This window comes from Solanum verrucosum, unplaced genomic scaffold, assembly GCF_900185275.1.
Source record: "Solanum verrucosum unplaced genomic scaffold, falcon-dt-bn FXZP01000176.1, whole genome shotgun sequence".
NCBI lineage: Eukaryota > Viridiplantae > Streptophyta > Magnoliopsida > Solanales > Solanaceae > Solanum > Solanum verrucosum.
This window is the reverse complement of record NW_026020412.1, coordinates 2,204,597-2,216,756: the sequence shown is the minus strand read 5'-3', so window position 1 is coordinate 2,216,756 and position 12,160 is coordinate 2,204,597. Positions and strand designations below refer to the sequence as shown.

Here is a 12,160-nt window from a genome sequence, read left to right as displayed (position 1 = left end):
ACAGATCTAGCCTAGACCTAAAAACTCGTACCCAATCTATAAATCTAAATCCATAAAGGCAAACCTAGGATTTTATTAAAATCAGTTGACCCGTATATACGTAGAGTCTAAATAAGTTTTAAGTTTTTGATACACACTAATTAACCAGGCCTTTAATGAACTGACATTGTAACTTAAAATTTATAAAAATCTCTTTCTATGAATTTGTGTATTATACTTTAAGAGTAATAACATATAACTCAGCTACTCCACATTCACCTAGATCAAGCAGAATCAGACACTAAATTCTCTTTATTTTAGAGGCTAAGTCATTCTTAAGGAAACAACAATTAAGCATAAAAGAAATGGGTATAAAAATATATCAATAGAGAAGAGAATTTCCGTAAAGTCTTAATAATATTTTGTTTCCTCAAACTTGTTCCCCTTAACTTTAATTCATAGTTGCTATATTATATCACTAAATCCCTAATCATATGCTCATAATTACACCATCATTATGCCCATTATTGTCCAATAACACTAGTCCTCAACAAATTGATTTTTTTCTTCCTTCATCCATTTAGTATATACGGCAATAGTTATTGAAAGTATATGTATAATACATATTAAAGGTTGAAGCTTAAAGGGGCTATATTACCTGGTGGTAGATCTCGTGCCAATGGCGCAATAGGTAAAGCATCTCGACCTAGTTTTTATTTTTTTTCCAAAAATAATTATGTATTAAAACTGATAAACCCTACTAACTTATTTCTAATACATGGGGCTAATGGCATAGGTTTTTAAATAAATGATCACTTTTAGCCCATTAACTGTCAATTATCTACAATTACCCATCAATTAATTAACTCAAGTTAAATGAATAATCCTAATTTCCAAAAATGACCTTTCGGGTCATTACACTTAGTTCAAAAAAATTTCTGGGGTGTTACAATTTAGATGTATGGGGTCCCTATAAAATAGCTACACACAACTGTTTTAGATATTTTTTTTACTTTAGTTGATGATTACATGAGGATGACCTGGTTGTACTTTTTCGGATTGAAATCAGATGTTATCACTGGATTAAAGAATTTCACATCACTGATAAAAACACAGTTTGACATCCATGTGAAGACTTTTAGATCTGACAATGGTAGTGATTTTTTTATTAAAGAATGCAGTGCTCTATTTGAAAACTCAGGGACTATTCATCAAAGCAGTTGTCCTCACACTCCACAACAAAATAAAGTTGTGGAGAGAAAGCAGATACATATATTAGAGGTAGTTGATCCCTTTGATTCCAAGGAAGTATACCTATCAGGTTTTGGAGTGAGTGTGTCTTGACTATAGTGTACTTGATTAATAGATTACTCACACCAATGCTTAAGGGTAAATCTACATATGAATTGTTTCACAAACACAAGGCTTTCTTTGATCAGCTAAGAGTGCTTGGTTGTCTTTGTTATGCAACTAAGGTTGTCAAAATTGACAAATTCTCACCCAGGGCTATTGCGTGTGCCTTATTGGGATATTCTGCTACTCAAAAGGGTTATATCCTTTTTGACTTACATGACAATAAGATATAGGTAAGTAGAGATGTAGTTTTTCACGAGAATGTGTTTCCATTCAAAATTGGTCCTTCCCAGGGCCTACCTGCTACTACTTCCTTGTTTGTTATACCAGTCCACTTGGATGAGAATCCTTAGTTTGTCTTGGAACACATGTAGACTCCAATATTAGTGGTAGTGACTTACTTCCAGATGATGGTGCTATAGACACTGCAGTAAATACATCCATTGTTGATGAGCTGCCTAGACCATGCACCAACTGCAGATGTAGATGATGATCAACACACTTTGGAGGTAGTTCCCGAATTACCTGTTGCCACTCCTACTCCTAGAAGATCAACAAGGGCTAGTGCACCACCTACATAGAATCAAGACTATCAAACTGGTCCTAAGGTTGCCAAATAGGTCTCTCATCCTATGGGAAGTTATGTTTCCTATCAGCACATTTCTCCACCATATCAAGCATATATAGCCAACATTTCCACTAATGTGGAACCATCTACATATGAAGAAGCTATAACAGACTCTAGATAGGTTCATGTTATGAATCAAGAGCTGCATGCTTTGAAGGATAATGGGACTTGGAATTTGATTCCTTTGCCTCATAGTCAGTCAGTTATTGGGTGCAAATGGGTTTGTAAAATCAAGTACAAGTCTGATGGTACTGTGGAGAGGTATAACGCAAGGCTTGTAGCTAAGGGCTACAATCAGATTGTTGAGATTGATTATCAAGAAACCTTTTCACCAGTTGTGAAAATGGTGACAATTAGAATGGTTATTGCATTAAATGTTGCTGAGAGTTGGCCCTTATTTCAAATGGATGTCTATAATGCCTTCTTGCAGGGAGACTTATTGGAGGATGTCTTTATAGAGATTCATAAAGGTTTGAAAGTTTAGGGGGAGACACATATGGTCTGTAAGCTTGTCAAATCCTTGTATGGACTCAAACAAGCCCTAGACAATGGAACTTCAAAGTGACAGAAGCATTAGTGAGATCACGATACCAGCAAAGTCATCCGGACAATTCCTTATTCACAAAGAAGCAGGGAAACAAAATGGTAATAATACTAGTCTATGTGGATGATTTGCTAATAACTAGGAATGACACATGATAACGTTCAAATATACTTCTTGAAAAGAAATACAAACGATCGTATGCAGTATATTTACCCAACTATGAGTCGGGGTCGATCCCACAGAGAATATGGAAGAATATTGTCAATAGTAAATATTTAACTCGATAGTCGTTATAAAAATGGGGGATTTAAATTGAAATAAAATAAAATAAAAACAATAAAAAGATAGCTTTGAACTAAGTATTTATTTATATTCAGATTATTAAAAGTAACTAGGAATGTGTTCCCCATAAGCTCATAACGCAGTAATCCTAATAATAGTAATCTTTTTCTAGTGTATTATATGCAAAGTGATAAGTTAGGTATCTCTAAATCCTTGGTCCGGCATCTAGAGAATTTCACCCCGCACATTGGTCCGGCTACGTGTGTATAATTTACTAACCTTTACATTTACCTCATATTAGACATCATAATCGATGTTTGGCTTAGTTGTTACTTCGCACCAATCGACATTAGCCTATTAGATAGTATCACACTAAATCTATGTTGATAATTCTTTTCTTGTTAATTACCTCCTTGGTCCGGCAAGTAGTAACAAGGCGAGTTCTAACGTTGGCCACCATTAAAAAGACTTCTAAATGAAAGAATTATCAATGCATGCAAAATACTAGTCAAGAATTGCTTATTTACTATTCATACTTTGTTAATCGCTCATGGTTCCCACAACCCTAGTTATGAAAGTTAGCTACTCATTATCTCAAAAACACAATCAAAATTTATTAAAATAAATATGTTTGTGTTAATCATAAAAAGTTAAGAACAATAGCTAAACTATCTTTTATTAATCACGAATACAAATAAATAATAAAGGAGAAGAAAGAATAAACCACAATTCTCCGGCCTCCACGGCGGCTCTTCCAAAGTTCCTAATAATTATTTCTTGGCCCCCTTTCTCAAATAATTATTTCTATGCACTATTTATAGATGTAGAAAACCCTAAATAAAATAATTGAGTCCAAATTAAATTAGGAATCCAAAACCAAAAGGAATTGGATTCCTTTTTCTCCGCGTGTAGCTTCCAATTTTATGCGTGTAACTTCTTTTGACGTTGCTGCCTGACACTTGGACCAGCAGGTAAGTTCTTCTTTCCTTATTTGCAAGTAAATTATATTAATATTATATTAACTTATTTCCATTAAGCTGTCTGCTTGATTTCCTTCTTCAACCTTCCATCTTTAATTCATTTTAGCTCCAAACTTCTTCATTTTTTCATCAATTTAATCCTACAAATAAAATATATCATTTAACACAATTCATAAAATTCATGCTAAAAAAGGACAAATATAAATAATAAATGTGAGGAAATAATGATTAAAAATATATATTTTTAGCCTCACATCAACACACAATTGATCAGGGAAACTAAACATGTTTTCCATCAATCCTTCAAAATTAAGGATTTAGGAGAACTGAAATTCTTCTTGGGAACTGAATTCAGTAGATCAAAAAAGGGAATCCTAATGAATCAGAGAAAGTATGCTCTAGAACTATTAGTTGAAGCTGGCTTGACAGGAGGAAAAGTAGCTTTAACTCCTTTGGAGTGCAACATGAAGTTGACTGTAGCTGAGCAGGTTGATGGTAAAGCAACTAAACTGGTTGATCTAGTTGAAGATGTACAACAATATCAGAGGATGATTGGGAAATTGCTTTACTTGACAATCTTTAGGCCTGATATTGCCTACACAGTGCATACATTGAGCCAATTTATGTAGAAGCCCACAATGCAGCATTGGAATACAACATTAAGAGTCTTGAGATACATTAAGACTCACCTAGGGCTTGGACTGCTAATGTCATCAGAGAAAGACACGAGGCTGACACGGTATTGTGATGCAGATTGGGTTGCATTCCCAAATACCAGAAGGTCATACATTCTGAGTCTAGGAAACTCTCTCATTGCTTGGAAATCCAAGAAACATGCAGCAATATCAAGAGCTCAAATGAGGATGACTATAGAAGCCTAGTAGGGTTGACATCTGAAGTAGTGGGTGAGTAATCTGGCTAAAGAGTTGGAAATCAAGATTGAAGGTCCAATATCAATATATTGTGATAGCATGGCTGCTATACAAATAGTTGCAAACCCAGTATTTCATGAGAGGACTAAGCATATCGAGATAGATTGCCACTTGATAAGGGAGAAAATTCAGCAAGGTTTGATCAAGACTGTTTATGTTCCATCACATTATCAGCTGGCAGACTTATTAACTAAGGCATTGAGAAGGACACGACATGAATACTTATTGTCCAAACTAGGAGTCCTGAATGTCTTCATGGGATCTAGTTTGAGGGGGAGTATTGAAACTTCAGGAGTGACATAGGCATGGAGTAGCACAAGTTAGCTTAAATGTTAATTACTGAGTTAGTTAGTTAATGCTAGTAAAGTTAGTTAGTGAAGTAGTGAGCTGTGAAGTTAGTTAGGACAACTGTCAATTCAGTTAATACAATGTACAGTGTATATATTTACTCATAAGTAGCTTGTACTGATCAATTCACTACAGATGAAAATTCTCAAATAGATTCTCTCTGTTCTTCTTCCTTCTTCCTTGAGTTCCACATTCATCTGATCTCCATCTCAGATTCAGATTTGTCGAGTAGTGAAGTAAAAAAATGACCTAAAGTTGTTGGATATCAGTAGTTCTTATTTAAACAGAATTGTATTAGGAGTGCTTAAAGTTGGTCACTTGTACCTTTCAAATTTACTGACCACTACAATTGCCGTTAGTGATAAGCTTTTACTTGTCATTTATATATGATGCTTGAATAATCTCTTCAGAGCTAACTGTAGAAAGGAAAAAGAGGAAAAAAGAAAATTGGAATTTATTACATTCTGTACTCTGATATGAATCTTCTCTAACACGTAGTGACATATTTAAACAAAATTGTAGCTAAATTCCCTAATTCGTGGAGCTGCCAAATAAGAGACTTGATTAAATAATAGTTTTCGCCAGGCCTCTTTTGCTCCTTACAATTTTCTTACGGAGACGTTCTAATTAATTTAGGGAACCTCTAGCTAGAAGGTTTGTGTGTAACCTCCTGTGTTGTATGCATAAGGGTTTGATTGTGTCGTCCTTGCTAATCCTACTTGTCCTTGCATTCCATCCTTTTGATATTGTTGCCACATTACTTGCTCATCTACTAATAGTCTCTGCTTCTTTTCCATTTCTGACATTTGAACATATGATGGTGGAGCTATTGCTAGTGATGCTGCAAAAGGATCAGTGGTTGTACCGGCTGTACTTTGAGCTCCGCCATCTGCTGATGGAGGTGCAGGCAAGGCTAGCATTGCCGGCCGACCAGCTGATCCAAGCGCGACACTGCTAGCACTTCCAGTAGCTACAACCCCTGAGCTGGCTACAACTTGAGCTACTGCTCCTTGTTGATACATTCCATCTAGCATTAATGTGTTGAAACCTCCAGGAAGGGAAGCCTTCTGGTTTGACAAATGGCTCGTGTGCTGAACAAGTGCTGTTTCCCAATCCCCTGAATTGTTGAACGCTTCCCACGGTGAAGTAGTTGTTGAAGGACCATCAGTTGTTGGACCACCACCATCAAAGAGTGCTACAGCCAATTGATCTCCATGTTCTTCCATAGTTAATGAATTTTCACCCAAGTTCAAAAAGTCAGCTACGTCTTGGGTTTTCACCACCTCTTTATTTTCTTCTTCGTGTTTCTCTTCCTTTATTTCTTCAGGAATTCCCTCTGGTGGTGGTAATGCCTTTATTTCATTCATCGCCTGTTCTGGTTCTGGTTCTGGTTCTGGTTCTGGCTCTGGCTCTTGAGTTTTTTCAACCAGCTCACTTTTAGGTTCATAATGCATTGCATTTCCATTCTGTCCCAATATGGACTTCTCCCGTATAAAATCATCGATAAGGTCAAGTTTCTTTTGTGGAATGTTCTCAATATCTGGATATTCAGAAGATCGTCCAATTCCAACTGTTTTACACCAATTGTAGAACTGTTCAAGATCAACATATTGTTTGTTAATACGACAAAAGATCTCGTGAACCTTGACAGATTCGGGAATAGATAGTTCTTGGAACTTATCAACCAAGATAGTTATTATTTCTGTTATTTGATAATATATCTGGAAACTCTCATTCACAAGTGGATATAGAGCCACAAATACAGTTCTGTTGGTCCTTGCCAAACCTGCTCTTATAGAATGACAAACAAAAATTAGAATCTTTTTAAAATATTTCACTAAATAGTTTCAAAATATTAAAATAGAATGCCAAACCTGCGGGTCTACAAGCTAAAAATCGGTCAAGAAGTTGGACGAGATATTGCATCCTTGAGAAAATGTGCTCATTCTTCATTTCGCTCAACGGAGTGGGTTGTTTCACCACGACAGTTTCAGGTTCAACATTGTCTAACTCTTCATCATAGGCGTAGGCACTGCGCTTTCCACGCCGACTCTGCATCCTATACTCAAGTTGTTCATCAAGGTACAAAGAATAGGTACGAACAAGTGAAGAATAGTCCCATGAATTAGATCTGGTATCTCGAAACTCAGACATGTTAAGAAGCCTTGTTCCTTGTCTTGTGGCAAAGAAAATTTCCTGCTCATAGGAGGGATCGCCATCGGATAGCAATCTATGGATCAACATTATTGACTTGAGTGCCACAACCCAATTCTTTGTCTTGCCAAGACGTCTCGAAATGTTATCAACACAAGCACCAATATTGGCTCGAGAATAAGCAGTCAAGCTTAGAATCTCTCGAATATGCCTCTCCTCAGGCGGATACTCTTGGTGTCTAGTTGCCTTAACAATAGCAACTTCTAGGTCGGACAAACAATTGCTTCCTCCTACCTTTGCTAGACTTATGCTTGTTTGGTCCTTCACAGCCCCAATTGCTTTTCTAAGTTTGCTTGGTGCCATTAAGTTATAACCTGAATGATGCAAGAAAAACAAACAAACACATGAATGATATTGAACATGCATTTTAAGGTATGATGAGTATAAACATCTTTCGCATTGCAAAAACACACACCTTAGATGATCTGCCACACAACTGATATTATTGTTAGAAATGATTATCTTTTTCACATCGAATGAAACAAGAATCGAGAAGAAGGCAAAGAGGGTGAGTGACGTATGTACAACTCTTTCTTCTTCTCGATCTTGATCGATATTCCGGTTAAACTAGCAATTTTTCTCCCTTATGTCTTCTTCCTCTTCACTGATTTGAACAACCATCCTCCATTTTAGCACCATAATACGGATAGCTAATGGAATATTTTTCAAAACAAAGCTGCGGTTTACATAAACTTTTTATAATCATTCAATTTTCGTTGGAAAAAACATAACACTTCCTTTTATTCTATTTGACTTATTCTTTCTTATTTCTTGCTACAACTTTTACCTAAAAAAATTTAATCTATCCACTCATAGTGGACAAGAAAATTACATGGTCGGTTCATTTTTAGAGATACTTATTTCTCTCAGTTATTTCTAAAAATAAACTGACACGGAAATTTTTCTTGGATAGAAGTTAATCTCAAAATTTAATCACACCAATGTAGTTAAATGTTTCTTACAAAACAAACTAAAAATTATTAAGAGTCTTATTTTAAATAAAGAAAATAAAAAAATTTAGATATTAATTAATGTAAAAGGAAGTAAAGTTATAGTACTAGCCAACCAACGTAGAAATACTTGAAATTTTCCGTATAAATTTATAATCTTTTCATTGTATGCAATAATGTAACTCTATTTTATTACTCTCTCTATTAGTTTGAGAAACACACATCTCTCTTTTATTAGACTCTCTATTTTATTTTGAAAAATGACTTAAGTCATCGATAACCACTTAAAGTTGTCCGCATATTGCACTTAGACACCTAATCTTAGGCTTCTTCTAATTGAACACATAGACTAATTAAATTATTTACCTACCCAACACTTTTTAGACAGTTAATTAAAATGAGAATGTGGATATACACTCGTGAATGACGTGGTATGGTGACTAATAAAAAGAAGACATGTGACATTGAGCTAGAATAACAATTAAAAAAATAAATTAAAAAGAAATATTATACCCCTCCTTCTCTTTTTCTTTCTTTTGCCAGAACCCTTCCCCCACCAATACTGACCACACACACGGTTGCCACTTCCCTCAAATCTCACTCCTTTTCTCAAAGCATCAATTTATATATATTTATTAATATTTTTCTTCTTTCTTGTGTTGTGAGTTCTTTAGAATTTGAATGCATCAACAATTTCAAATTCGTATTAGTGTTGCCGGAAATAATGAACATCAAAGTGAAGAGACGATCCATTACTAGTTACTTGTTATTTTAATTTTTTTTGTGTCTTTATGTCATGACCTCTGCTTAACATTCCATGTCAAAGAAAATGCATCCCACTTCATCTTCTTCCCATTTTATTTTTTTTGCATTTTTTTTGTCTTTTTAGATTTATATTTAATTTGTGTTTGGGTTTGATTGGACAAAAGAGATGAAGAAGGGAGATATATGTATGATGGCAGCGGTGATACCATTTTCCCCGACGAAAAACCTGCTGCCAGGTTTGAATGTGTAATTGGACATTTGAAAGACTAAGGTCATTTGACGATGGTAGACTTGTGGATGGTGACGACCAATTTAATGGAAAAAATTAGGTGGTATACTGGAGAAGAAGAATGGATGAAAATCAAGAAAGAAGGAGGAGTTGTCGGTAGTGATGGCATGGATGGTTGCAATGGTGGTGGGAGCATCTGTTGAAACAAAAAAGAAGGCATAAAACCTTTTTTTGGGGCTAAAAATTGTCCTTTTACGCGCCTCTGTTTGCGTGTATTACACACACTTTTCCATGCCAACAAAAAGAGTTTAATAAGTACAATGCTTTTGTTGTGTAGGTGTTCAATAGGTACATGTCTTAGTTAAGGTGTTTAAATGAAATATGCAAACAGTAGCCACCTATGACTTAAGCCTTAAAAAATTGTCACATCACACTCAACATGAAAAAAACATTTTACCTTAACAAAAATTAAATCAATTATTAGTATTCGTTAAATTTAAAGATTATATTACTATTCTCCGAAAAAAATTATAAAATAAAATGTAAAATATTTTTCTTACGCCACTCCACCTCTTCCCTCACCGTACTTCCTCATCCCAATTTTTTTTGTTTTTTTTTTTTAAATATTATATCTTTTATAAAGTTTTTTTAAAACACATCTTACTTCATCTCCCCTCTCCCCCAATCCCTTCAAATAATAATTGAGATATTATTTTAATTTTTTAAAAATAAAAAAGTTCAACACCACTCCACATAACCCTCGGTTTCAATTTTTTTTTTGTTTTGTATTATATATTTTTTTTCTTTAAAAGTATTTTTTTACTTGCGGCTCAAATTTTTTTAAAATAAAATATTTATTTCTGTTATATTCGGTACGGAAGTAGAAAAAAATATTTTCCTAAAAATATATGTACACATCTTACACAAAATGAGAAAAATGTACAAAAAATAACAATGCAGGTGGGGGTGAAATTTTATTTTAATTTTTTTGAAAAAATAATATCAATTTCTGTTTTTGGAAGAAGTGGGGGAGGGTGAGGAGATGATGGAGTGGGTGAGAAAAAATATTTTAAATTTTAATTTTTTTTTAAATATATTTTTTTTGTTATTTAATATTCAGTTTTTAACTATTATTAATAGTTTTTTTTTCCTTACCCTCCCTAGGAAGTTCCCACCCCTTTTGCTCCCTTGGTGACTCGAACTCGCAACCTTCGGGTTGAAAGTGAGGAGTGCTTACTATCCGAGCAACTCTCTCTCGTCATTATTAATAGTTTATTTAATTTTTGTCAATGTAAAATATTTTATTCATGTGGAATACCATGTGATAAGATTCTTGCAAATAAAAGAGGGAGTGTATTACACACATCACTGAGGTGTGTTTCTCATAGGGGTGGAAAAATCAAACCCAACCCAACCCAACCCATTTAGGTTTGAGTTGGTTATTGACCCGCCTGTTAGTTAGGTCAACCCATCTCAACCTAATCCATTACAACCCATTAAAAGTTGGGTTGATATGTAACCTAAATTGATTTTTGAAAAATCTTGTCAAAATAATTTTAATTTTGTTTATTCTATATGCTATATATAGTTATACTAAAGAAAAAAAATAATTTTATTAGGTACTAAAATCTTATAAAATAACAAATAAAACTATTAAAACTTGGTAAAAATTGGGCGATTGGGTTGTGACCCGTTACTAACCCGTTTTGGCCCAACCAATTTTGGCCAAAACAAATTTGGGTTAGGTTGGGTCTTGACCTATTTTGACCCACCCAAATTTAACTCAACCCGCTCAATTGCCACCCATAGTCAATCCATACCTAGAATAAAATCGAAATCAAGCATATCTAACACTACTAGATCAACTAAGGTGATTTTTTGAAAGATTGAGATCGGATGATTTCTATAGACCTTTTTAGCAACAATAGAATCACCGACATGAATGGAGAGAGAGAAAGGTTCTAACAAGATTTCAGGGTTGACATCAAACTTTACAGCGAAATAAAGAGTCATAAGAGACAATGTAGTCCTGGATCTAGCAATACATAGGAATCAAACTGGAAAATTTGTAATATACTGATGAAAACATCTGGAGAACTTTCCTAATCATGTCGAGTCTGGAGAGCATAAAACCTGTTCCGACCTAACTATCACCAGAACCAGATGAAGCACTAGGTTGAGTCTGACAACCATCCCTGCCTTGCTAGCACGTGCAAGTGAATCTCTCATTTTGTGAACAACCTTACCACAACCATATCTTCCATCGTTACCGGCTAGGAATCTCATCGGATGACTTTTGCCACACTATTTGCAAATGGGGAAAATGTGACCACTAGAAGCACTTCCTTGAGGTTTAATGTTAGACACCCTATCCTTGTTCGATATATAAACTAGAGCACAAGATAAAGTAGGGACAAAGAATTTGTATCTAAATTGGGAATAACCACCACCACCGAATCTCTGATAAGAGTAGTTACCACTATCGATTTGTTCCCACTTAGTCTCTTTGGCACTCTCTTTAGCTTCTCTTCCTTAATTTGTTAAGAATGAGTCGTCAATCTATACATTTCCATCTCATTGATCAACATGCGGTTCTACACTCCTAAACCAACATTACCAAGTCACTAAAAACAAACTTACTCATTTGAGCTCTAGAATCGAAAACCATTGCTCGAGCATACTTAGACAATTGAGGGAACTTCAAAGCGTATTCCTTTACACTTATATTACCTTGACTCAAATTGATGAATTTTTTCACCTTATCCTCTTTAATCTCAAGAGGAAAGAACCGATCTAGAAAAATACCCTTGAACTTGTCCCAATCCAGCAGACCCGCATCAACAACCCTTTCTTCATTCCATTGGTTGAACCACACTTGAGCAATCCCTTTCACTCGGTAAGCGTTCAAGTCCTCATTTTCAACCAGAGTCACACCCATGACTTCCACAATCTTTTT

The 12,160-nt window shown here is 34.9% G+C and overlaps 1 protein-coding gene across 1 annotated transcript; it reads right to left on the bottom strand.

Moving 5' to 3' along the window:
- Window positions 1-5,658: 5,658 nt before the first annotated feature.
- On the bottom strand, window positions 5,659-7,570 carry LOC125840719 (putative clathrin assembly protein At1g03050). The gene is made up of 2 exons (XM_049519686.1): window positions 6,921-7,570; window positions 5,659-6,832 (listed from the first exon to the last, which is right to left on the bottom strand). The coding sequence occupies exons 1-2, from the start codon at window positions 7,561-7,563 to the stop codon at window positions 5,694-5,696; spliced, it is 1,782 nt and encodes a 593-aa protein (XP_049375643.1). The 5' UTR covers window positions 7,564-7,570; the 3' UTR covers window positions 5,659-5,693.
- Window positions 7,571-12,160: the final 4,590 nt, after the last annotated feature.